This window comes from Mustela putorius, unplaced genomic scaffold, assembly GCF_011764305.1.
Source record: "Mustela putorius furo isolate JIRA1106 unplaced genomic scaffold, ASM1176430v1.1 tig00001451_pilon_pilon_pilon, whole genome shotgun sequence".
NCBI lineage: Eukaryota > Metazoa > Chordata > Mammalia > Carnivora > Mustelidae > Mustela > Mustela putorius.
Window position 1 is genome coordinate 1,567,361 of NW_025421748.1, and position 26,734 is coordinate 1,594,094.

The window sequence follows — 26,734 nt, forward strand, 5'->3', positions numbered from 1 at the left end:
TTAGACTCACAGAAAAGTTCAACATTAGTACAGAGTTTCCTCACTCAGCTTCCCCAGAGGTTAACATCTTCCATAACCAGAGTGCAGCGGTCGAGGCCAGAAAACCAACAGCAGCACGACGGTTCGCTGAAAAAAGGCCTCCCGTAGACCTCACTAGTTTCCTACAGGAGGCTCTCAGTGGAACATTCCAGCACTCTATCCCCGATCGCACACTGCGTTTTGGCGTTGTTTTCAGTCTCCTGCAATCGATGGCCATTCTTCAGTGTTTCCTTATTTGACCTTGATACGTAGTAAGAGCATTGACCATCCTGATGAATGTCCCTCCATTTGGTTTTGCCTGATCCTCTCTCGTTCCTGGACTAAGGTTACTCACTTGGGCTGGGAGGCAAGAACACCATAGAGCCGAGGTTGTGTCATTCTCAAGGAACCACACAGCACAGGGTTCCCATGGGGTGACTCTTACTGCTGGGGATGCGCCTACTACTTTTTTGGGCATCAGCCCCCTTTGTCCAACTTTATCTTCATGATATAAGAAAGAAATGATAGATGGTTTAACTGGGTCTTATTTACATTAAAATGTTATGAAGGAAAGAAAGAAGAAAGTTTTAAGAGTGGAAAAGTATGCAGGCGAGCCACTAGTGTGGCCTTGTGTGTACACACTGAAGTTTGAGATCTTATGAAATAATCAGAAATATTTTAATGTAATCAAATCCAAATGAAAGATTGTTGTTGTCTAAGTATGCAGTTTCTGTTTACCCTGTCCTGGACATTCAGAAGCACACTTCCTTCCCTTTCTGCTGAGAAATTCTATTCAAAGGACCAGACAACCCTTGGAATAACCAAAATCTTCTCTCTTTTTTTCTTTATTTAGGTTAATTTCTTAAAACCGCCTTCTACTTTTAATTTTGATGAATTTTTCACAAAGTGTATGACTTTCATGAATTATTATCCTTCTGGTGACCACAAAAGTAAGTACACTCCATGGACAAGAGCCTTTGCCTTTACCAGTGGTCAGTAGGGTCTTAGCAACACCCAGGGCTCTATTATAACTGGCTCTCATTATGGCTCCTGGTCCTCAGCAGCACACAAGAGAGACTTCCTTCCCATTCCTCAGGACGCTGATTCCAAGTACCCTCCTCAGGCCCTGGCAATGACTCCTCCCCCTCATCATCTAAACAGGTGCAGGTCTGCCCCATGATGAAAGGAAAAATAAAACCTCTGTGAACCCTACTTTCCCCTTCTAATTTCACCACCAAAGTTCTCAAGAGTCATCTGTATGTCTGTGCCTCCTCCTCTCTTCTTATTTATTTGTTCACCCGGGAAACTTGCAAGAAAATTGCATGGGCCTGAGGGGCATGTGTTCACCTACTCTAGCGTCTAGAGTAGGTGACATCTAGCTTCTAGCCACTTCTCCCATCTGCTGAGACTGTTGAGATCAAGGCCACCAGTGACCATCAACTTACTGAAGCAGGTAACCTCTCTTCAGGCCTCATCCTAGCTGGTTGGCCTTAAACTACTCTCTTCTTATGGACACGAGTTTCTCCTCTTTCCTTGGGTTCATGAATATTCTTTCTCAGTTTTGCTTTTATACCTTAAGCCACCTGTTTCCACTGCCCTTGCTCCGTCTCCTTCCCGTTCCTTAAATGTTGGTTCCTCCAGGGCTCTGTCCTTGACCCTCTAGTCTTTCCTACCGACCTCTTGGAGATCCGTTCTATTCATCCGTGCTCCTCGTTCCTAGGACTCCCAGAAGACTGAGCCTAGGGTGAGGAAAGGAGAAGCCTCGGGCGCGAAATTTAAGGAGGCACTACTCGTGGTCTTGCTAGTTGCTTGCCTCACATAAGATCCAGCCCTAACTGCCAGAATCCAGCCCAGGCTTTGATCTGATTTCTAGACTCAAAAACCTGCCCATGGGTCATCTCCACTGAATGCCAAACCGGTACTCCAACATTAACATGTTGTTAAAAAATGGTTAAAGTATATTAAAAAAAAATGGTTAAAGACAATCTAGGTGACGCAAAAAACAAAACAAAAAAATGCAAATCCTTCTTTAGGAGACCTGCAAAATGGGGCAGAAGACAGCTTTTATAAGATGAGCAATAAAGAACAAGGAAGCAACAAGTAGAAAATATTCCAGCTGCTTAGGGCCACACGGTCAACCTTGTTTGGGCTGAGAAGCTGGAAGCTGGCTTGGCATTTGGGGATTGGCTGGCTAGATAGACTGCATTTCTGGTCAAGTGGGGCATTTCCAGGGACGTGACAGTACCTGAAGTCTTGGTTTGCTGACATAGCACCACAAGCTTGCGCCTAAGAATTGGTTTCGACCCTGTCTAAGCTCTGAGCTACTCGTCTTTCTCCCATAGTTGTTTCTTCCTGCGCACTGGGACTCCAGGAGCACGTCTGAATCCTCCTCCTTCCCTGCACGGGTCTTAGATATCCTGAACATTACAAAGAGTAGATAATACTTTTACTAAGCTGTAGTATGTCATGGGGCAGGAGGTTGGGCAGGACGGAAACTGTTGCAGAATTGACCAAGAAAGGCCAAGAACCCAAAATCTCCAGAGATGGAGAAGGTCCACGGGACATCCCTTGAGCCATCTCTACCTGATCGCGTCTCCTAGGTCTTACTGGTGTCTTCAGTACAGGGCCTCTTCAGGCTTCACTTTGGGCACTGCAGTATCACAATGCAATTCTGATGGTAAGCACCAGGAGTTAGCACAGATTTCACAGGTTACGTGCTCTCCAAGCCCCCTCCCCCCAACCCGGCAACTTTGAACACCAGCAGCAAGCTCTGGGACCCCCAGGCCACTTGAACTTATGACCAACTATCTGTAAATGTAGGGGTTCCCCCAGGGCTCCCAATAATTCACTAGAATGACTCATTGATCTTAGGGAACAGCTAAGTTCACGATTTTAGTTTTATTGTAAAGGATACAAATCTGGACCAGCCAAATCAAGAGACACTTAGGGTAAAATCTGGAGATTCCCAGCCATGAGCTTCTGTGTCCTCAGGGCACATCACCCTTCCTGCATGTCGCTGTGTGATCGCCAACCACAACCAGTCCACCCTGCCTCTGGGGGGTTCAGTTTTTATTGGGGTTTGGCTAAGTAGACGTAACTGATTGACTCCTTGGCCACGTGATGAGACTCACTCTTCAGGCTCGTGGCCCTCGTCAGAGGTCGGAGGTCAGGCTCATACCACACGGCTCGAAGCCCCAAATCTCTCCTCACGCACTTGCCGTTTTTCAGCACAACTGGCCCCATCCTGAGACCCCGTTGGCCAAAACCCAGCTGTGGTCTGTAGGTCCAAGAAGAACAGACAATCCCATCACTTGAGAAATTCCAGAGACTTAGGTACCAAGGTACCAAGAACAAGGACCAGCCAAATTCTTTACTTTCCCGTAGGCACACGTACATCTCTGTCACATTGCCTCTGTGATAACCTAGACCTTTATTTTATTTTATTTAAAGATTTTATTTATTTATTTGACAGAGATCACAAGTAGGCAGAGGCAGGTGGAGAGACAGGGGGGAAGCAGGCTCCCTGCTGAGTAGAGAACCCGATGCGGGGCTCGATCCCAGGACCCTGAGATCCTGACCTGAGCCAAAGGCAGAGGCTTTAACCACTGAGCCACCCAGGCGCCTCTAACCTAGACCTTTATAATAACTCCTGCTCCCTTGTCTCTCTCCATAGTCTGTTCCATATCATTTCTTCTTCCTGTTTCTTAAAGATTTATTTAGGGGTGCCTGGGTGGCTCAGTGGATTAAAACCTCTGCCTTCGGCTCAGGTCATGATCTCGGGGTCCTGGGATCAAGCACCACCTCGGGCCTCTGCTCAGCGGGGAGCCTGCTTCCTCCTCTTTCTCTGCCTGCCTCTCTGCCTACTTGTGATCTCTGTCTGTCAAATAAATAAATAAAATCTTTTTAAAAAATTAAAATTAAAAATAAAAATAAATCAAGATTTATTTATTTATTTATTAGAGAGAGAGGTGGAAGGAGGGACAGAGGGAGAGACACTTGAAGCCCACTCCCTGCTGAGCACAGAGCCCTGCATAGGGCTCGATCTTACAACCCATGAGATCACCACCTGAGCAGGAACCAAGAGTAAGGCTCTTACCCAGCCGATGTCCCCATCATCATTTCTTAATCTCTAGTACTCCCAGGGGAGTCCAGCCAGGCTGGAATCTTCACCAGTCCTTTAAAGCACTGTCCTCATTCTTTTTTTTTTTTTTTTAAGATTTTATTTATTTATTTGACAGACAGGAATCACAAGTAGGCAGAGAGGCAGGCAGAGAGAGGAGGAAGCAGGCTCCCCGCCGAGCAGAGATCCTGATGCGGGACTCGATCCCGGGACCCTAGGACCACGACCTGAGCTGAAGGCAGAGGCTTTTAACCCACTGAGCCCCCCAGGCGCCCCGTCCTCATGCTTGATTCTCACTGACACCATCCCTCTGCTAGGCATGCCCTCCTCAGTCCTTCTAGAAAGATGCCAGAATTCATTCAAGATGCAGTAGAATTGTCTAGTTCTCCTGTGACCCCGTCCCCGATTTGGCCACCTCACACTGACCACTTCTTCCTCCTTACGATCTATTCGCCCATTTGAGCTTTTCTTTCTCTGTGTGGCCTTTCCACGCATATAACGTTTGGAAGCCCAGTGAGGAAGTGCCTCCAGGAAATTGCCCACGCTTCCTCATTACTTTTTTATTCCCACGTAGTGCCTAGCAGGGTATTTTGAATACAGTAGGCTTGAGATGTATTCAGTGAATGGGCTAAATGGAATTTCCTCCTAAATTTATATCCTTTTCAGACTTCTTATTTTTCATCTCATGTTTGCGCCATTGTTATCCTATTACGTGCTGAAAACGTTTCGGCACTTTTTCTCCCTTATTTTTTTATTTCTCCGTGCTCATTCCTACCACCACCTGTTACTCTATTCTTTTTTTTTTTTAAAGATTTTATTTATTTATTTGACAGAGAGAGATCACAAGTAGGCAGAGGCAGGCAGAGAGAGAGGGGGAAGCAGGCTCCCTGCTGAGCAGAGAGCCCGATGCAGGACTCGATCCCAGGACCCTGAGATCATGACCTGAGCCGAAGGCAGCGGCTCAACCCACTGAGCCACCCAGGCGCCCCCCTGTTACTCTATTCTTGAGTATAAAACCGTCAACCTCCATTTTCCCCGATGAGGAAATGGGGGGCCCCTAGGGCAGTGAGGTGACTTGTCCAGATTCACACAACGAGTTGCTATCAAACTGGGAGCGAGAAGCCCAGAGATTCGAAGTCTCCTGAATCTTCCTCCCTCTCCCCTGTCAGCCCCTCCGTCTGTCGTCCTTCTCCCGTCTGTCCATCCGCATCCCCTGTGGCCATGGCTTTAGTTCAGGTCTGAAAGGAAAAGTCTCCCCACATTCCAAAGCATGATGACAAGTGTAACAGGGTTTGGAGCTCCATGTGACAGAATTCGGGGAAACCTGCAACTTCAAAGAATCGCTCATTGGACTTCCTTTGGTTCTCTTTGGCCACGAGGTGTCCCAAAGTCCCTGACTGGACTGTGAAGACCACCACCCAAGGGAACGGGGACAGGGAGACTCCTGTCTCTAGCTCTGCAGAACCACGCTTGCTTTTCTGATCCTGCCCCTCCTTCTGCCCTCTTAGACCTCCTGAGGCTTGCGTGCATGCTGGAGTCCGACCCTGAGCTGGAGATGTCCCTGCAAAAGTATGTGATGGAAAGCATATTGAAGCAGGTATCTGCACATTTGATTCATTGGCTTTTATTATCAGGGATCTTGGACATCAGGAAAGATCGAGAAAACCAGTAGCCAGTAAAATGTTTCATTGAACTAAAAGAAGATGGGGCTGATGTTCTCCATGTATAGGAGATTACAAAATTTGTTCTTCAAATCAGGATATTTTTAAGAGTTAAAGGAGGCATTATTCATAATTACACTCTGACTACAGGCATAAACCAGGACTGTGCATTTTATACAACTGGGCAAATGGGAACTTTTTCCCAGCAAACAAGAACATGTGGCCACCCTTTGTCTAAACAGTAGTGGAAAGAACTCAAATGAATTAGCATATTGCTACACTGTTTCTCTCAGTCACTGACTCACCTCATCTTGAGCTTTGGGAGTTAACAATACAGATAATTATGATGCCCAGAACTACCTTCCCCCCCTAAAATTTCCCCTTTTTATTGGCTTAGATCTAGGGTTCCTTAAACGTATTGATTCGTGTGACCCGCAGCACTCACCCTAGCCCGGGCCTTCTGCTGTCACGTGTTGATCTTTCACAGTCCTTGCTGGAGAGCTTGATCCCCATTTTATATATGAGAAAGCCAAGACCTCGAAGGATACCAGCAACTTTTCCGAGATTATTAAAGTAAGAGACATAGCTAGGATTTGAACCTTGTTCTGTCCGAATCCTACATTTTTTTGCACAGGCTGTACATCTTCCTGATACATGCCTGTTTTAACCCTTAATTCCATCAAAATGCAGTTGTGTCGTGGAGGAACTCCTCGGCAAGCCTGCACAGCGGACGGGTGCCTTCCCAGCGGGAAGTGGTAGCCAAACTCACCCTCCGCCTTCAGCCCAATTTGAAAGCCCTGCCTCCCATCCCTGCCACTGCGGGTCCCCTGAGATTTCTGAAGCTCCGGAAAACCCTCCCTCCCTGCCTCCAGGAGAGAGGACACACTATGCTTTGTTAGCTGCAACCAGCGGAGAACAAGGCTTCCAGGAACAGGGTAGAAGCTAGACTCCATGAGTCAGCAGGAAGGCTGTGGGGAGGCATGACAAACACCGGCTGACAAGATAGAGCTGGGGGAGCTGAAAGCAGGCAGAGTACCCAGACTGCACCTACAGCACAGAGATCCTCAGAGGTGCACACAGTCCAGTGGAATCATTTTGAACTCATTTCTTTGCTCGATTTCATCTTTAAATCTTTGTTTAATATTAATTTCTTATTTAGTGATTTATTGAAGAAAAGTTATCACATTGATTCATTAGACATTATGAAATCATCTTTTTTTAAAAAAATACTTTATTCAAGGCACCTGGGTGGCTCAGTGGGTTAAGCCTCTGCCTTCATCTCAGGTCATGATCTCAGGGTCCAGGGATCCAGCCCCGCATCAGGCTCTCTGCTCAGCAGGGAGCCTGCTTCCCCCTCTCTCTGCCTGCCTCTCTGCTTACTTGTGATCTTTCTCTCTCTCTCAATCTGTGTGTCAAATAAATAAAATTTAAAAAAATATTTTATTCATTTATTTGAGAGAGAGAGAGAGGGCATGAGTGGGTGGGTAGGGAGGGGAGAAGCAGGCTCCCGGCTGAGCAGGGAGCCCAGTGTGGGGCTGGATCCCGGGACCCTGAGATCATGACCTGATCTGAAGGCAGAAGCCCAACCCACTGAGCCACCCACATTCCCCGATTAAGTCATCTTTTATGAAAAGTATAAAATTACCTAAAACCAGGACTGTCCCAGCCAGTTAGGAGGCATGACCGCAGGGTTCCCTATGCACAATTCCCTCTTTTGTCAATGGCGACTCGGACAGTTTTGTGCTATTTGGAGAGAAACTGCAATGGTTTCCCCCCACTGGTTTGCTATGTGTTTAATTTAACAAAATTCAAGAATGGTGATAAGCAGGCACGATTTGGGAATGTGCTTCTCTCCTTTCCCCGGGCCTGTTGTAGCCGAACGTGGGGAGCAGAAGAGAGTGGGATGAAACAGACGGCCGGCCGCAGGTGTGAGTTGTAAATGGAGCACTGGACGAGGGGCCTGGAGATTGGGCTCCCTGTGACCCTGGGAAGCTTGTAGTGTTGCTTCATGTCTCAGTTATCTAACCAGTGAAGTGGGGGATAATCTGATTTTGTTTCACTGGAAGATAAAGTGGGATAGAACAGGAGAATGTCCTGGACAGTCCCAGGCTGTGAAAATTTAAGGCTGGGTTAGTGACACGCTGTTCTTGTCCCTAAACTGCGAGAGCGCCAACAGGACCAGCACCCTTTGTGGGACTGCGACGCCCCTCCAGGCGCCAGGGACCGGCAGGGGTCAAGGGCGTGGTGCGCACCAGCCGCGTGGGCGCCGCCCTGGAGAGCCGAGACGGTGCGCTCCGGGTCCGCGGCTCCGCTGCGGGCGGGTCTGCCGTGCTGCGCCCCGATTCCGAGAAGTGCAGCCTTGCGGGGCTCCCCAGTGACGACGTGGAGGTGGGTTTGGGACGCCGAGCCGGGTGCCAAGGACGCACGCTGAGGACAGCCGCTCTCCGCTCCCCAGATCGACGACAAGCAGCTCCGGGGCTATTTGTCTGAGCTGCGCCCGGTGACCATCGTGTTTGTGAACCTGGTGTTTAAGGACCAAGACAAGGCCGAGGTCATCGGCTCGGCCATCCAGGACGCCTGCGTGCACATCAGCTCCGTCCTGAGGGTCTTCCGAGGCCAAATCAACAAAGTGTTCATGTTCGACAAGGTGGGTGTGAGCGACGGGGCGGGCCCCTCGGCAGGGGAGAGGGGGGACGCTTTTACCCCGAAAGAGCCGTCTGGTCCTGACCCGGACGCAGCCTGTGCGGCGGCCGCGCGCTCCGGGCAGGTGCACCTGCGGCGCCGAGGCCGCCAGGACCTTGAGGGCAGGTGTCCGGAGCCACCTCACCCCGAAGCCTGTTTCTCATAATCCGCAACCGCCGTGTCTACCCTCAGGTGCCCCTTCCAGCTCCACGGGGTGGGGGTGGGGAGGGAGGCAAAGAGGGGAGCGAGGCAGGGGCTGGGGGCGGCCCCTCCAGCTTCTGGGTGTTCTGTTTGGTTTTGTTTGCTTCGGGGTGTTTTTAATCCGCCCCTAATCACGTCGGAGGAGAACCGGGTGACTGACCCATTACTCGGACGCGCTGGCGAGCATGGGTTCCCCATCTCCGGGGCTTCCGCGTGTGTGTGGACGCGTGCGCATGTGCGTGTGCACGAGTGTGCGCGCGTGCATGTGTGCGCCTGTGCATGTGAGTGTGCGCGCATGCATATGTGTGTGAGTGAGTGTGCGTGCATGTGCGCGTGTGAGTGCGCGCGCGTGTGCATGTGCGCATGAGTGTGCGTGCATGTGTGCGCCTGTGCATGTGAGTGTGCGTGCATGCATGTGTGTGTGAGTGTGCGTGCGTGCATGTGTGCGCCTGTGCGTGTGAGTGTGCGCACATGCAGTGTGTGAGTGTGCGCGCATGCATGCATGTGCGTGTGTGTGCATGCATGCGTGTGTGTGCGTGCATGTGTGCGCCTGTGCATGTGAGTGTGCGCGCATGCATGCGTGTGAGTATGCGCGCATGCATGTGTGTGCGTGTGCGCGCATGCATGCGTGTGTGTGAGTGCGTGCACATGCATGTGTGCGCTTGTGCGTGTGAGTGTGCGTGCGTGTCTGCATCTCGTGAGCAGCGCGCCTGATGACCGCCGCACACTCCGTCCTCCACTATGGGACTCTCTGGAGCAAGGGCTACCCAAGTCCTCACTCCGCCCTGAAGCAGGGCTTCCTCCCTCTGGCCCCGACAGAGCCCGGGGCCAGCGAGGATCGAGGATCGGACTCTTAGACTCTGTGGAGAGGCCTGAGGAGATGAAGGCATTCTCCTTTGCATTTCATGAGGCTGGACATAGATTGAAATCTGTCCTCCATTATTGACAACAGATCTGACTGAGGTAATTTTTAAGGGATTGATACTAAGACCCGAGCTTCCGAGCTTAATCTCTGCGTCCGTGGAAGCCTTTGTCCCTCAGAATAACAACAATAGCTGAGAAGAACATTATAGCTCACCAGGTGTAACCGTAGCTCAAGTTTACATCGGATACGTGATACCTACCTTTACAAATAGAACATCAAGGTTACAAACGTCTACATAGACTGTAGTTTACAAAGTTATATATGTGCACACGCACACACGCACACACACGTGCGCACACACTCTCCTCCTAGTAGCCGAAGGAAGCTCGGCGGCTCTGCGTTTCGTCCCTTCGCAGACTGAGACACTGAAGTTCGCAGAGTGTAGCCGCCCACGTTTCCGCACTCGTGAAGGGGCCTGAGAACACAGACTTTCTGGTGCCTCCCCCTGCTCTGTGCTGCTTCTCACACAGACGCTTAACACCCTGTAGCAGGAGATCTTGGAGGCAGGGGAAGAGGCAGGTGGGGGCACCCGTAGCCCAGGACAACCCATTCGCACTGGAGAAAGGCGAGCTCTCCTCGGGCTGGACCCCTTGCTGCTGGCGATGCTCTAGAAGTCAGAGGACATTCACTAAACAGAACACAGGCAGGAGAGAAATCATGATGAAGTGGGACCCAACAGGGAAAGTTGCTGCGCACATTCCCCCAGGCCTTCTGGCTGGTCCCCTTTAAAGGTCACCATGCTGTGTTCGCTGACTCTCTCCCTCACAGGGCTGCTCCTTCCTCTGTGTCTTTGGTTTCCCTGGGGAAAAGGCTCCTGACGAGGTCACTCATGCCTTGGAGAGTGCCGTGGATATATTTGACTTCTGCTCTCAGGTTCACAAAATCCGGTGAGTGTTGACCTTGATCCCATCCAGTGGTCCCTGAGCCTTTTGTAGTATCTAGGGAGAGAGAAGACAAGGGCAGGGAACAGGAAGTGAGGAGAAGGCTGTCTGCATTCCCTACTGAGGGCTGACCCAGCCCCGGTGCAGTGATAAAGGGACACCCTTACAAAGTCAAAACGCAGTAGGTTTGCCAGAAAACAGAATGGGGTTGTGTCTCGATGGTCTGGCCTACTTCTTGGTAGAGGCTGAGCCACCGGCGCTGAGCTGGACACCTGCACTGATTTTTAATAATTAGGAGATACAAGGAGTCCTTGGGCTGGAAATTTACATATTGATCTGGCCTCCAGATGATCTACTCACAGTAAAATGGTTAAGATGAGTAAGGGTTACTGTCCCCAGCCCTGGCTGCCTGAGAGCCCAGGCCCTGGGGTTCATCTAACCTGAACACCCCAAGGACCCAACTTGTAGCTCGACTTTAACGCGTATCACCCCCGGCTCTAAATATCCCCGCCGTGTCAGCCCCCAGTCATCTGTATATGCAGCCGTCCTCGGGAACCAACAAAGTTAGCTTTTGATGCCACATACTACATCTGAGTTACCTCCTTTCAAAATAATGACTTTGTTCTTTCGAGCAACAGCAAAGATAGTTAAATTACCTCCAGCCACAGCCACTCTCCATTGAAAGTCCACTTGGGGCAATGAGAGGTTCTTTTCTAGAAAAGTGGCCCAGATGAATACTTAAAAATAGCAGAAAAGTGAACTGATTTATCACTTCTAAAGACTTAGTTCTGTGTCTGAAACCATCCCCCCTTCACAGCTCTAGACCACCCTGTCCAGTGGCCCTAGACCCCGCCGTGGAAGAGTTACTTGTTGAAAACCCTTTCCCTCCCTGCCCGCCCCCTGCTGCCCTCCCCACGGTCTCTCTGCCCATTTTCTTTCCCTTTTGCCTTACAACTCTCTTGCTTTCTTCCGGGCCCCAGTACTGTCTCCATCGGCGTGGCCAGCGGGATCGTCTTCTGCGGGATCGTCGGACACTCTGTGAGACACGAGTACACAGGTGTGCTGGGCTAGCTCACCTCCCCGCACCTGGCCCCAGCTCTGTGGGAGGATGGATGGAGCGGAGCGACACGTGGGCCCTGCCCTGTAGAGCACATAGTCCTCAGGAGGAACCGAGCCCTGTAGCTTCACCCACTGGCAGCTCGACGCTGGCAAAGCGCGCGTTTCTGGGCTCTGCACAACTCTCAGATGTGTGGTGCTCGAGGGAGTAGTGGGGGCTCTCAGCCTGGAATGAGGCCGAGAATGAGGGGACTTTCTAGTCGCTGGCTGTTAACATGAGACAGTTACACCTCTTAATTCCCGTCAAAAAATCCTAAAGAAATTTAAGGATATTGCTATTCCTGATAAATAACACAAATCTCAAAAGGAAATAGAAAGTAAATGTTATCTTGTGGTTTCGCTGCTTTGACTTCCCTCCTACTACCTTATTACCGTTTGATATTCAGAAACAAAACCTCTAGAATACTGGAAGAGCTATGTCTGAAACCACCGATGTCTGATAGGATTTCTTAAATAATGCAGGGTGCAGAGCAGATGGGAGTGGAGACGGGGCAGGACTGGCCACAAGTTTGGGGCTTTTGGGGCTGGGTGACAGGTATGGAGATATGATACCGTGCTTTATTGCATGGTTAAATTTTAATAATCAATTTTTTAAAAGATTGTATTTATTTGACAGACAGAGATCACAGCAGGCAGAGAGGCAGGCGGAGAGAGAGGAGGAAGCAGGCTTTCCGCTGAGCATGGAGCCCGATGGGGGGCCCGATCCCAGGACCCTGAGATCATAACCTGAGCCAAAGGCAGACCCTTAACAACTGAACCACCGGGGTGTCCTCACTCACGGATCTTATAAACTGTCCCCTGAGGGGGACACTGTTACATCCCCATTTACAGATGAGGAATTGAAAGCATGGGAGAGTCCGAAACTACTAACTTGCCCAGGGAATTTGCTAACATACAGATAGAGATGGGGATCGAAGCTGCATGGCTCCCTTCAGCCTGTACACTAGTGTATTACCCTTCTGTCTTACACACTCACCCCTCCTAGCCCTAATTACTCAATCTTAAGAAATTGCCAATGGGGCGCCTGCGTGGCTCAGTCAGTCAAACGTCTGCCTTTGGCTCAGACCATGATCCCAGGGTCCTGCATCGGGCTTCCCTCTTCCTCTGCCCCTCCTACAACTCATGCTCTCTTTCTCTCTCTCAAATGAATAAATAAAATCTTAAAAAAAAAAAAAAGGCATTCCCAAATGAAGGTGATTCATTTTGAAAATGGAATGAAAAGTTGCAATTTTGTGCCTCATGGGGAGGTCAGTGTCTCCCACCCAAGCTTGTGCTTGTCTGTCTTGTAGCAGAACACGAGCTGCGGCTCATCTAAGAGCCCTCAGGCCTGTGGTCACTGCCCATACAGAACCTTCTCCATATTCAAGACCCTTTAATCTCCGACCACATTGTCCCCGTGGCCTCCCAGGAGAGGTAGAAACTGTGTGGACAGCTAATCAGGTTAACTCCCTGTATAGTTTTTAAAAACCGTGGGCAGAATGAAGGTGGTCGAAGGCAGGACTTCTGTGTCATTCATGAGAGGCCAACAGAGTAAGGATTGAAGATGCCCCTTGGGGATCACATTCTAATTGTTCAATGGCTGTTTTCTCCCTGGTCGTTGCCGTCTTCCTTTCTGTTTCAGTTATCGGCCAGAAAGTCAACATCGCGGCCAGAATGATGATGTACTACCCAGGGATTGTGACGTGTGACTCCGTCACCTACAATGGCAGCAACCTCCCGGCCTACTTTTTCAAAGAGCTTCCAAAGAAGGTCATGAAGGGTGTTGCAGATTCGGGACCGGTCTACCAGTGTCTGGGGCTTAATGAGAAAGTGTGAGTGTGGGGCGTGGATTTTGTGGTACTTTTTGGTAAAGAAGTGGGGAAATTAAGATAGCAAAAACACCAAACCAAAACAGAACCCATTGGTTGCCCATGTCAGATCTGAATCCAAGTTATGAAATTAAAATCTATGCCTTCCCCAGACCAAGGCCCAGATTTCAAAATCCTTCAACTTTCTCTATCCTGCTGACTCTGTAGATGGCGCAGGACCCCATTCTACCCTCATTACTGACCGTTGGCGGGCAAGTCTCCACAGGTTGTGCAAACAGAACAGAGTCCCTCATTGGAGTATCTCTTTGGACCCAGATGGACACAGTGGCCAACCATGAAGTATTTACTGGTCATGTCAACCATGTGCCAGGCCTCGATGGGGCTAGAGCGAGTAATAGATGGCTGCTCCTGCCGGCCCGCAGTGAGCCACATTCCTCCGGAGCCCAGCTTAGACGTGTGGGTGTCACTGGGGACTCAGAACCCCTCAGTGGCTCCCAGGCATCTTTGTGATGACGTTCACTTTCCTCGAAATGACGCACAGAGCAGTCCCTGCCTTTCCAGCTTGGCTCCTCCTGTGCCCCCTTCTCTGGGCTGTCTGGATAGATGGTCTTCTCCATGACCCACCCCATCCCCAGTCTGCTGGGGACACTACAGTCAACTTTTGAAATCTAGCTCAGGGATCTCTTCCTCCGTGAGGCTGGCTCGGAAGGGCCCAGTCCAGCCCAGGCAGCCCAATGTTTCCTCCTCGATGTACCTCTCTGGCACGTACCCCGCACAATTACTGACCCGATAGGCTTTTCACTTCCTACATTGAGGGCTCTTTGCAGAGACTGGCTATTTCTTGTTCATTTTTATATTCCCAGGCTTGGCGCATAGCGGGCACCGACAGTAGTGAATGAGTGAGTGAGTGAATGGGACATGGAAAGGTATCGATTCTCCGTGTCAGCTAGAACCCAGGTCTCAGCGGCCAGACACAGAGTCAGGGCTACAGCTGGGTCAAGGAGTCTTTCTTACGGACCTTTGTACTCCCGGGAGCGGTGCTGCACATGACATGCGCAGACCATCAATAAAACGCTATTTGAAGGAATGAGAAAAGCCGGGTTTAGAAATGCACAGTAAGGCTGCGTTCTGGGCAGCTGCAAAGCCTTGGTGGCTTAGTAGAGACCACAATAAACATTTGTTGGTCCCACAAATATGTGGGTTCAGCCGATCTGGGCTGGATTTGGCTGATCTTGACTAGGCTTGTTCCCATGCCTGGGGCTCAGCAGGCCGTCGGCCGATCCAGGACAATGTCAGGGGGGATAAGGGTGGAGTCTGGTGACACGGCGGGGACGGTTTGGCTCTGTGTGTCTCAGCCTGCATCACCCTACGCCAGGCATGTCGTCGCAGCAATATGGGAAGAGCGAGAGCGAGCGAGCCCAACACCGAAGCATGTCTCCAGTCCCTGTGTCAGGGCTGGTAACATCGCACTGGCAAAGCATGCACAAGGCCGAGCCCAGAGTGAATAGCACTGGGCACAGACACAGGTAGGGGTGAAAAAGGGTGGCCGTTAATCAGTCCGTCTACCCCAGAAAGCCAGGACTACCGGATCCCAAGACTGGCCGCCTCAAAGTTTTTCTGTACCATTTCTGCAAATACGAGAGTGAAGAAGTGCAAATATGAACCGGGCCTGGTGCCTGCCCCCAAACTCAGTTTCATAGGGAGGCGCCAGCGTATGCAGTAGACAAAATCAGCTGTATGTTGCATATGCTGCAACAGAGACACAACAAAACAGTACAGTAGTGCTGGCAAGGCAGTGGTCCCGTTGCCTGAAAAGGCTCCTACAAGAAGTGATACGCGTTGGGTAAGCGCCGGCACCGGCGGCTTGATGCTGATTTTGTCGGTATTCCTGGCACTGTCCCCACTACCTGTGGGATCTTGGGCAAGCTAAACTCTCTGCACCTCTGTTTTCTCCTCTGTAAAATGGACATACTTGTGCTGTCTTGGTGAGGTCTTCATCAGGAGTCAAGGATGATATATGCAGAGCGCGTGGAGCTATGAGAGGCACAAAGCGTGGGCTCGCCAGGGAGGGGGCCGCTGCCGTTTGCGCGCCCGGTGGTGCTTTCTGGGCTGTGATGCCGTATGCCACGTGCGTGTCCTTGAGTCCCGTCATGGTGACTGGTTTCCCCAGAAAGAGGTTTGGTTCCACCAGTGCAGACTCAACAGGCATTTACTGAAACTGTCCCAGGCTCCAAAGTTGTTCGGGCTCCTTCTTCCCAGGTAAGAATTTCTCTGCTCTCCGGCCTCAGGCATCTGCAACCCTTAAGTCAGGGGAAAGGAGACTTTCCGGGAGCTGAGAATGAAATACTCGCGCTGTCGGCATTTCCCTGTTGCGACTCTAACTTCTTTTCTTTTCCGCTCCAGCATGTTTGGCATGGCGTACCTCATCTGCAGCAGGGACGAGGGCTACCCGCTGCTGGGTAGGTAGTGGGCCTTGATTTTTGACCTTCTTTATCGAACCATGACAAAACACACAGAAAATACAGCAACGTTCCGTCTGCGACTTACTGAGCTGCCACAGAATGACCCTACAACTGCCATCCAGGCAAAGCAGTAGGAAAATAGCCGTCCTCCGGGGGCCCTCACAGCGCCCCAAGGTGTCTAACACTTGAGGTGACTCAGGCCTGTTTGGGGCGTCCTGTAAATGAAGCTGCCGACGTGTCACCACACGCGCCTCCCGTCAGCCAGCTTTACGCCGCGAGACTGCCCTGCGGCGGCGGGTGTAGGGCTCGTGCGTTGGTCTGCACCGTGCCGCGGCAGCCCGTCTTGTACACGGGCCGCAGCTAGTCCTTTCGTCCTCGTGCAACCCTGCCGTGGCTTCCGGTTCTTGGTTTCTATGGGAAACGCTGCCGTCAAGATGCTGGTACTTGTCTCTTGGTGAACACACGTACGCGTTTCTGTTGGGCGTGAGTGTCCAGGAAGCTGTCAGGACGGTGGGCACAGCTTTGCTAGGAGATGCCAAGTGATTGTTCAAGTGGCTGTGTTTGTTTATATTTTTTTTCCTAAAGATTTTATTTATGTGACAGACAGAGACCAGGCAGAGAGAGAGGCAGAAGCAGGCTCCCTGCCGAGCGGAGAGCCCGATGTGGGGCTCGATCCCAGGACCCTGGGATCATGACCCGAACCAAAGGCAGAAGCTTAACCACTGTGCCGCCCAGGCACCCCTGTATTTGTTTATATTCTGACGAGCAGGGTTATTATGAGAGTTCTGGTCACTCCTTGTCCTTACCAACAACTTAGTTTTAACAGTCTCTGATTTTAATGGCTCGGTTGGGTATATCGTGGCGTCTCCTTGTGATTTCCATTCGTATGTCCCTGATATGGCTGAGCTCCTTTTTCAGGTGTTTGTTGGCCCTTTGGACATCATCTTTTATAAAGTATCTATACAGATCTTTTGCTATTTATTTTTCAATTAGGTTCTGTTTCTTATAGATCTGTTCGAATTTTTTGTATATCCTAAAAATAGGTACAGTCTCTTGTTTTTCCTGTACGTAACTTTTCCCATTCTGCACTTACCTTTCAATTCTCTCTGTGTGTGTGCACGTTTTTCTTAAGATTGTGTTTATTCTTCTGTCAGAGAGAGAGAGAGCACAAGCAGGGGGAGCCGCAGAGACAGGGAGAGGGAGAAGCAGGCTTCCCGCCAAGGAGGGAGCCTGGTGCGGGGCTCAATCCCAGGACCCTGGGATCATGACCTGAGCTGAAGGCAGAGGCTTAACAACCGAGCCCCCCAGGCACCCCTCGGACATTTTATTCTAATGTAATCCAGCTTACCAGTCTCTTATAGCTAGGACTTTCGTATACTATTTAGACATTTTTCTTCACCTGATAGTCATGGAAAAATTTTTTTAAGATTCTCTTCCGGAAATTTTGTTTTACCTTTTACATTTAGATCTGTGATCTAAATCTGGCAGTGGCAGTGATCTTTTTGTGACTCGTGGTGGCAGGGACCCTATCCTAAGAAAGCTGACTTGGGACTAGACCTCACAGGGAAGTGGACATAAAACGAGGGAGGGATATACCCTCTGGGGAGAGACCCTCCTAAAGATCTGCCCGTGGATTCTGAAGACAGCCATTTCTAAGAACACTTGCGAATTCCTTCCGTTAGACTTGAACATCCCTAAAAGCATCATCATAGATTAAATCCCGGGCCCAACTGCATTAGGACCATGAGGAGGAGGCTCCGTCCCACACTGTGGGGGAACATTGGGTCAGAATCCTGATTTCAGCAGAGCCTAAAAGAATGGCAGAGGGTCAGCAGCAGGCGTTTTTCAGAGTCTGATCACTTCTTGTAACTCCAGGCCCCAGACTCCCGAAGGCCGGAAAGGAGGAAGAATGCCCACTCCCCCTCCTCCGGGGCTTTACTGTCCAGCCTAGGGTATGCTCACTGTGGTAGTGAGTGACAGCAAAAGGAAGTCCTAGGCCCCCTCGGCAAGACCAAGGACTCAATATGGCAGTCATATGAGAACACGGTGGCACAGTATACGATTTCTCCCTGATTCCATCGGTGAGAGGCAAACATCAAGCTCACATACCTTATCCTCGAAGCTCTAGCTTCGACAGAAAGAGACTGTCAGAAGTTGGGGCTATAGGAATGCCCTTCTCTTACAAGAGCTCCTGTAAATGAAATTGTATGCTCACCAACAACACAGATGTCAACAAAACTATAATCAAAAAAGTGTTTTTTTAAGATCAAAAATTGAATTTTCTTAACACTAGTCATGTTTCTAGTGGCTCTGGGATAAGGATAATTTCTCATTGATAAAGAGCAAGTTTCTTTCACAAAATTAGAAATAAAAAAAAAATACTGTATCTGTAATTGTTCAATATAGGAACCCTAACTTTAATACATTTATTTTCCGATGTAAAAATCTGGAGATTTACTTCTAGTGGGTTACAGAAAACAAGAAAAAGGAAAGGAACACAAGCTCCAGGGCCAGATAATGTTGGCTGAGTTCTTGTTGTGTAATCTAAGCAGTTGGTCACACTGAATCTTGGTTCTCTGTGCTAAAGCTACATGGATATTTTAATGAACATTATAAAAGTACTTGTCCTCATGGCTTGTGGGGATCAAACAAAACTGTAAAACTACATGGTTAACTGGAAAGCTCCAGAGAAAGATTAAAAAATATTTAAAGTGCACAGGATCTCAAGAAAGTTCATGAACAATTCCATGGAAATTCCAAAGGTATTTTTAGAAGTTGTATCACTATGTGCTTTTTTTGTGTTTCTAGATTATTTTATGTTGATTAGGTTTGCTCCTTTTTTTACAAAATAAAACAACAGGACGTGATAAGGAGATCAAGTACTTCATGTGCACCATGAAGGAGTTTTTGGTGTCCAACTGCAGCCGCGTCCTAATGTACGAAGGGTCATCAGGATACGGGAAGAGCCAGATACTTATGGAAATTGAGTATCTGGCCCAAGGAGAGAACCACAGGTGGGTGTCTTGCAGTGACCACTTCTTGGGAACCCAGAGAAATGTCCTTAAAGGGTTCATTTACCCTAGTGCCCCTCTCCCTCTGTCATGTGTCCTACGTAACCGTCCCACAACCTGTCAGTTATGGGGTGTCCTACCCTCTGAGCTAAGCAGATAATTGACGATAAATAATGTTGAACGAAGAAATGAGAAGCTGGGCTGACCCCTGAGATGCCGCTGTGGTGCCAGCCGGGTCCTGGGTGCCACTCTCTGTCACCGGTGTGCAGTGGGAGCGTGGCGGCACGGACCCTGAGAGCAAGGCTGGGCGGGATCTAAGAACAAGCCCAGAGAGGTGTCCGGCCAGCGCCAGAGGACCGCTAGTTCAAACCACTTAGCCCTGTGAGTGGGGATGGAGAAGGCCAGGCCCCTGGATTTTCCCTTGGAAGGCAGAGCTAAGGTTCTCACACCGTCCAGCTGTTACCGTAGGAGGAATGTCACAAGGGCACTGGGACAGCCCACGTGGCACTTTGAGGCCAGGGGCCCTGTGGTGTTCGGTAGAGTGACCAGTGACGGTGACTAAGACGAGGACTATGGTGTCTGCTTATAAACCGTACACTAGTGTAAGCTGTTTTCCTCTTCCACTGTCACAGTGGAGATTTCATAACGAGGAGACACTTCCTCATTCGTTTATCCTGACCCTTACCGAGGACCTACCGTGTTCCAGGAACAGCTGAGAGCTAAATTGCTTTGCTGGGGCTGCGTACACAGCACCACGGCCTGGGCGGCTTGACGAACAGAAATGTACCGTCTCTGAGCTCTGGAGGCTCGGAGTCTGAGATCAAGGTGCAGGCTGGTTGGTTCCTTCTGACGGCCTTGAGGGACGGTCTGTCCCATGGGTTTTTCCCAGCTTCCAGGAGTTGGCCGGCAAATGTTGGTGCTCCTAGAGCTGAAGTAGCATCACCCAGTCTCTGCCTTTATCCTTACATAGTGTTCTCCTGTGCCTTGTCTGTGTTCTCATAAAAACCCTAGTGATTTTGGATTAGGGGCTTCTCTATACCAGCATGACCTCAGCTTAACTTACATAATTCCTTCCATAGCGACCCTATTCCAAGATCACTCGGAAGATCACCCTCCGAGGTACCGGGAGCTAAGATTCCGACACATGAAATTGGGGGGGACATGAGTCACCCATGACAAGCGTCAGTGCCCCCAAGATGAGTAATATCCGGTCCCCGCCCTCACAGAGCTCTCACGAAAGAGAAGGAGAGGAAGAGTGAAAACAGGTTGCGGTGGGGTTGACGGAAGTGTGTTAGCGAGGACTGGGAACCTATGACAGAGAGGGGTCTGGGACCCAACGTCAGGGCACCGGGGAGGGTTTCCAGGAGGCTGCACATGAGCGGAGATTTGCAGGGATCGGACAGGGCTGTGAGGAGCCGCTGCAGTGGGGGCCACGAAAACTTGGAAATGGGAGAGAGGATTTGCATTGGTCCAGCACCGGTGTGTGGTAGGGATCCACGGAGTCGTGGTGCTAGACAGGTTTCTCAGCAGTGTGGGTGACAGTCTGCGGGGTTGGGGCAACGTGGTGGGCGTGGGACCGCAGAAGAGGACATGGCTAGGCTGACGTCGGAGGGCTCCGGGACACGGAGGGATGAGGAGCTGCGTCAGACGCAGGAGTAAACCACAGCTTCCAGACAGCTTAGGGAATTGTTTTTGTAGCAACTGAACAGGAAGAGCCAGAGCTTTCCTTCAGCCTTGATTATTTTCACAAAATGTGTTTAAGTGTTCCCTTGGGCTGCTTGGTTTTCTCACCAACAGGACCATTGCTATCGCGTTGACCAAGATCGGCTTCCATCAGAACTTCTATACCATCCAGATACTCATGGCCAACGTTCTGGGTCTGGACGCCTGTAAACATTATAAAGAACGACAGACCAACCTCCAAAATAAAGTGAAGACTCTGCTGGACGAGAAGTTCTACTGTCTCCTCAACGACCTCTTCCACGTCCAGGCGAGTGGCGGGAGTGCGTCTCCGCAGCAGAGACGTGGGCGCCGGCAGCGGCTGCCGCCTGGGGTCGGCGACTTCGCGTCTCTTGGCCGTGGGTCCTCTTTCCCTTTTCTCATGCGGAGAGTCTGGGTGACGAGGAAGCGGCTCCCAACCCTCCCCGAGGGAGCTGCCACCCTCCGTCCACCTTCCACACGCCGAGAAAATCCACGGGGCCCCTGCGGATCCGCCCGCCTCACGTCTCCATCAGAGCACCCCTGCACTAGCCGAGGCCGGGCACAGAGCCCCTGGGCTCCTGCAGGCAACGGCCAGGGCAGAGACGGAGCATGTCCTGGCATGTCCTGTGTCGGTCAGATTCAGCGACATACGGGAGACGGCTGGAAGGGACGTTATGAACCGTCTAACACGTGAGGCTTATGATGCTTTGAAGGCCCCAAATGGTAAAGTGATTTGCCCACACAGCTAGTAACTCCTTCTGCTTTTTCCCAGGCTCAATATTCTCATAATTCTTTATGCAGTTCCCTATTTCACGAGAGGTTTCCAAGATGACCACCTTAAAAAAGCAAAAGCAGCTGGAAACCTTGTTTCTGAAGATCTTGGAGCAAGTAAGGGCACCAGATCGCAAGCGATGGGGCTGGGGCGGGACAAAGGGAGGTGGCCTGAGGGGTTCAGAGCTTCCTCGAAGAGTGTGAAAGCCGTGACCTCACACCTCCCACAGCCCCTCCTCCTCCCAGACCTCAGGTCCAGGGTGCGCTCCTGACTCCCGGGGGTCAGCCTCTTCTTAAACCAGCCCCTCTCCTCCTCCCTCTGCTTGAGATCACAGGGAGATCCAGGTGGTTGGTCTGTAGGCTCCGTAGACAGACTACCAACATCTGAACCCTTAGGCCTATCACTTGCTGCCTGGGTGACCTAGAGCAAGTGACTTACCTTGTCTGTCATCCGTAAAAGGGGAAATAATAGTACCTGGGTCACAGGGTTGTGTAAAACGCTTAGAACAGGGCCTCTTTGGGACGCCGGGGGGCTCAGTTGTTAAGCCTCTCCCTTCGGCTCAGGTCATGATCCCTGGGTCCTGGGATCGAGCCCCGCGTCCCGCATCGGGCTCCCTGCTCCTGGGGAAGCCTGTCTTCCCTCTCCCACTCCCCCTGCTTGTGTTCTCTCTCTCGCTGTGTCTCTGCCAAATAAAATTAAAAGAAAAAAAAAAATGTAACGCGAACCTCCCCGTTAATCAAAATGTCCTCAAGGTCAGTGAAGAGTAAATCTCTGGTGACAGAATGGGGCCCGACGAGTAGGCTTGTTGAGTTCATGTAACCAAACAGGGTGTGATACTTTATAATGATTGCCTTACGAAATCTGAAATTTTAAAGTAGCTTTCATTTGTAAAGACATGGAGGGGCAGAATGGGTTAACCAACTGTGTTCCCAGAAGGAGCCAAGAGAAAGGAAGAGCTGTGGGGAGCCCCGAGAGTGGGGAGGGCTTCTCCGCGGGGCTCTTGCTCTGTTGAGACCATGTGAGCTCTTACTTTGTTCAATGCCGTATCCTCAGCTCTGTGCACCCCTGATGGCTGCATAACAAATGCTTAATGCGTGAGCAATAGTGCAGACCTGTGAGGGAAAGGCAGCCGGCCAGCTTAGTCTCCCTCAGCCCTGCCCACGGAGCACCCAGCCCAGTCGGTGCCCAGTTAGTGTGTGTTGGATACATACATGTCGGTTGAGCAAATGTCCATTAGATAAACCCAAGAGATCTTTGTTTGCCAGTAGATTAAAATGATGTGTGGTAAACTTATCGGTTCTTTTTTTTTTTTTTTTTAAGATTTTATTTATTTGAGAGAGAGAGAGAGTGCAAAACCAAGGGAGAAGGCAGAAGGAGAAGCAGATTCCCTGCCCAGTCCCGACGCGGGACTCCATCGCAGGACCCTGGGGTCATGACCCCAGCCAAAGGCAGACGCTCAACCGACTGAGCCCCCAGGCGCCCCACATATCAGTTCTTCTAATGTAGTGGGTACTTCCACTTGGCCACTTTACCCTACAAAATTTGCATTATATTCACACGAGGGTTTGACAAAGTAAGAACCCGTTCCAGCCAGCTCTGTCTAAACTGCCACAAATTCCTAGAAGACTCTAAATAGTACAAATTTGTTGGACAGATTTTAATTTAGCACCACATAAGGACCATGTGTCCCTGGAGGACTATGAAACCCATGGCGGGATGAACCTGGAGCTTCATTACCAACAGAACAGAGTCTTCCCCCATCGAGCCGCCGTGCCGTCCCCCCTCCCCCTCCGCTCCCCGCTTCCATCCTCACCCCCACACTGGTGGATACTTGTTTTTAAAAACTCATGTTAACAAAATCTTAGAAGTTGAAAAAAAATGCATACACATGCATACCCATACATGAATGGGTTTTTCAAATTTTTGAATAAAAATCCAAAGTCCTCCAGCATTTTTCTGTTTCTCTATTTTGTCCAGACAGTGAAAGAGGAAAGGATTATCTTCATCATTGATGAGGGCCAGTTTATTGACTCAGCCTCCTGGGCCTTTATGGAGAAGCTTATCCGGACGGTTCCTATCTTCATCATCATGTCCCTGTCTCCCTTCACGGACACGCCCTGCGTGGCGGCCCGCACCATCATGAAGAACAGGAACGCCACCTACGTGACCCTCGGGGCCTTGCAGCCTAAGGACATCCGCAACAAAGTCTGCCTGGACCTCAATGTCCGGTGCATCCCCAAAGAACTGGACACGTGGGTATCCTGCTTCTCTCTGGAGGTCTTCTTCCCCCGTGCCCGTTCCCCAGATCCAGACTTGATCCCGATTCTTAAAACACACCTGAAGGTGCCTATTTCTGCATTTCCACGGATCCTACCTTTCAAAAGAGCCGGCTGTCGCGGCTGGTGAGGTGGACCATGCTGCCCCTTTCCCGGTTAGCCCTCCTGCCGCGGCTTCTCCCGCTTCGCTCAGCGACATCAGATTTGTTTCCCTTTCATCATGCTGGGTGTGGGCACGCTCCTTTGATCAGCAGTGACAGAGGGCACGACGGTTGTCACAAGAGGCCAGCTGGTAAGCCTGAAAGACACAGCCTGTGCCGAAGCAAGATCGGCTGGAATCACTGTGTCTGCGGCAGGTGCCGGAGGCGGGCTCTTTCCGCCACTGCTCCAAGCTCCTCAGGGACTCCCCCACTGGGGTCCAGATCGTGGTCCCCTTAACAACACGGCCACTTACAACCCACCTTGGTATCTGTGGTCCCTTCTTTCTAATGAGCTTGCTTTGCTGCTTGCTTTGCTTTTGCTGAAGTCTGGGACGAAGTCTCACTTAAAGTAACTCCAGGAATGAACCCAGCTCCTTCCCTTCGCCTCTTGCTCATCCCCTCTCTGAATGTGTATGTGCAGATTTCTCTCTCTAAATGTGTACATTTTGTGTGTACGTGTACATATATGTGTGCATTTACCTTTTGATCTAGCAGCCCAATTCTAGGAAACTATCTCAAAGATATATTAACAAAGCTATAAAGAGACGTATGGACAAAGTTTTATCGAAGCATTGTTTGTGTTAGCAAAAGACTAAAAACAACCCAGAAGTCCAGCTCTAAGAGGATAGGTAGAATAAAACAGGATACATGCACACAGTGGAGAGCTACATAGCGTTAAAAAGAATGAGAAGATCTACTGATAGGGAGGGATGGGCAGGATAAATTCTTTTTTTTTTTTTTTTTTTAGATTTTATTCATTTATTTGACAGAGATATAGTGAGCGAGGGAACACAAGCAAGGGGGAGTGGGAGAGGGAGAAGCAGGCTTCCCGCTGGGCAGGAAGCCTGATGCGGGGCTCCATCCCAGGACCCTGGGATCATGACCTGAGCCGAGGGCAGATGCTTAACGACTGAGCCACCCAGGTGCCCCGGGCAGGATATATTCTTGAGTGAAAAAACAAGGTGTAGCAGAACATGCAGTAGGAGTGACAAGCTGTCTTTTAGGTAAGAAATACATCTGTGTGCTTTTTTGATATCTTTAAAAACAAACATTGAGAAGATAAGCCAGAAACTAACCGATATGGTTATTTATAAGGCGAGCAAGGGAGGCAACACTGATTATGTAGATTATCTTTGAATGAATGTATTGCTGTATTCAAATGCTTTGAAATACTTTGAAGAAATGTAAATGTAATTTTTTTTAAAAAATGAAAGAGGGAAAAATCAACCCTAAAAAGGAAAAGCAAGTGGAAACAAATAGAGAATACTATTATTTTCAAATAATTAGATTACAGTCAAATATTTTTCCTTCCTAAGAGATGGTTGTTCGGTGTAAACAGGTCGCTGTGTTTCTACTGCAGGTACCTGGTGGAGGGAAGCTGTGGGATCCCGTTTTACTGTGAGGAATTGCTGAAGAACCTTGATCATCACCGGGTCCTCGTTTTCCAACCCATGGAGTCTGAGGAGAAGACCAATATGACCTGGAACAACCTGTTCAGTGAGTCTCCTGGTGAAGGCTTCTGCAGAGCGGGCAGGCAGGGGCTTTTCCATAGAGGACATCCTGTAGGGTCAGGAGGTTTGGGGAGGTGAGGGGTGCTGGAGCCGGTATCCAATATCCAGACGGTGAGAGACGTTGACCGGACAGTGGGGGAACGTGTGCCTCGGGAAAGAACACGGAAGGACACTGGGGCACCCGAAGCCAGTAACACTGAGGCGGGAGCTCCACGTTACGTGAGGGAGAACATTCCTGGACGTTCTGCGGCTGTGATTAAGACGGAGTCCTTTTTTACGTATTTGGTGATATCTAACTGCGGTTCTAATTTGCTTCTCCCAAATTGCTAATGATGTTGAATATCTTTTCATGTGGGTTTTGGTTTTTTTTTTTTTTTTGCCATCTCTGCATCTTCTTTGGAAACTATCTCTTCATGTGTTTTTCCCATTTTCTAATTGGATTGTTTGGGTTTTTTTTTGTTGTTGTTGTTTTAAATGTTGAGTTCTGAGAGTTTCTAATCTATGTAGATACAGGTCCTTTGTCAGATGAGGGTTTGCGAATATTTTCTCTCAGTAGCTTGTCTTCATTCTCACCAAAGTGTTTTAAATTTGACAAAATTCAATTATCAATTTTTCCCTTTATGAGTCAGTTAAATCTAAATTTTTTTCTTTTAAGATTTATGTATTTATTTCAGAGAGGGAGAGAGGGCACAAGTGGGGGGGGGGGAGCAGCAGAGGCAGAGGGAGAAGCAGGCTCCCCGCTGAGCAGGGAGCCCGATGCGGGGCTCGATCCCAGGGCGCCGGGATCACGACCCGAGCCAAAACAGACGCTTCACCGACGGAGCCCCCCAGGAGTCCCAAATCCAAGAACTCTGTTTATCCCTAGATAAACAAAGGTCAAAATTTCCTCCTCTGTCTTCTTTTTCTTGAAGGTGTTACATCTCACATTTAGGTTTGTAATCCATTTTGAGTTAATTTTCGTGTAAAGTGTGACACTTAGGTTGAGGCCCTTCTCTTCCCATTCCTACCCCCAACGTGTGTCCACCTGTCCGGGCACCATCGGTCACACGGCTCTATCTTCTTCCTTGACGTGCCTTGGCGCCATTGTCTAAAGTCAGCTGGACGCGTCTGTGTGGGTGGGTTTTGGTTTCCTCTTTTAGTGCATCGGTCTGTGTGTCTATCCCTTTGCCAATACCATTCAGTGTTGATTACTATGGCTTTCTAGTCTCGAAGCCGTAGGAACGGGTCCCTCCTCCTTGTTTTAGCTATTTGGTTCCTGTGCCTTTCCGTATGAATTTTAGAATGATCTTTTCCGGGGAGCACCTGGGTGGCTCAGTCGGTTGAGGGTCCAGCTCTTGGTTTCAGCTCAAGTCATGATCTCAGGGTCACAAGATCGAGCTCTGAGTCAGC

At 49.9% G+C, this 26,734-nt stretch overlaps 1 protein-coding gene across 5 annotated transcripts in view; it reads left to right on the forward strand.

Annotated features, from left to right (window-relative positions):
* The window catches only part of ADCY10 (adenylate cyclase 10), a 69,686-nt gene that overhangs the window by 11,532 nt on the left and 31,420 nt on the right, over window positions 1–26,734 (forward strand). For all 5 annotated transcript variants that reach the window (XM_045087786.1, XM_004779261.3, XM_045087787.1 and 2 more), the window contains exons 7-18: window positions 872–968; window positions 5,647–5,735; window positions 8,255–8,446; window positions 10,376–10,494; window positions 11,469–11,545; window positions 13,226–13,415; window positions 15,816–15,871; window positions 18,735–18,888; window positions 20,683–20,875; window positions 21,388–21,474; window positions 23,336–23,610; window positions 25,195–25,331. In XM_045087786.1, the coding sequence (XP_044943721.1) occupies window positions 872–968; window positions 5,647–5,735; window positions 8,255–8,446; window positions 10,376–10,494; window positions 11,469–11,545; window positions 13,226–13,415; window positions 15,816–15,871; window positions 18,735–18,888; window positions 20,683–20,875; window positions 21,388–21,474; window positions 23,336–23,610; window positions 25,195–25,331 (1,666 nt within the window). The remainder of the gene's footprint in view (window positions 1–871; window positions 969–5,646; window positions 5,736–8,254; window positions 8,447–10,375; window positions 10,495–11,468; window positions 11,546–13,225; window positions 13,416–15,815; window positions 15,872–18,734; window positions 18,889–20,682; window positions 20,876–21,387; window positions 21,475–23,335; window positions 23,611–25,194; window positions 25,332–26,734) is intronic.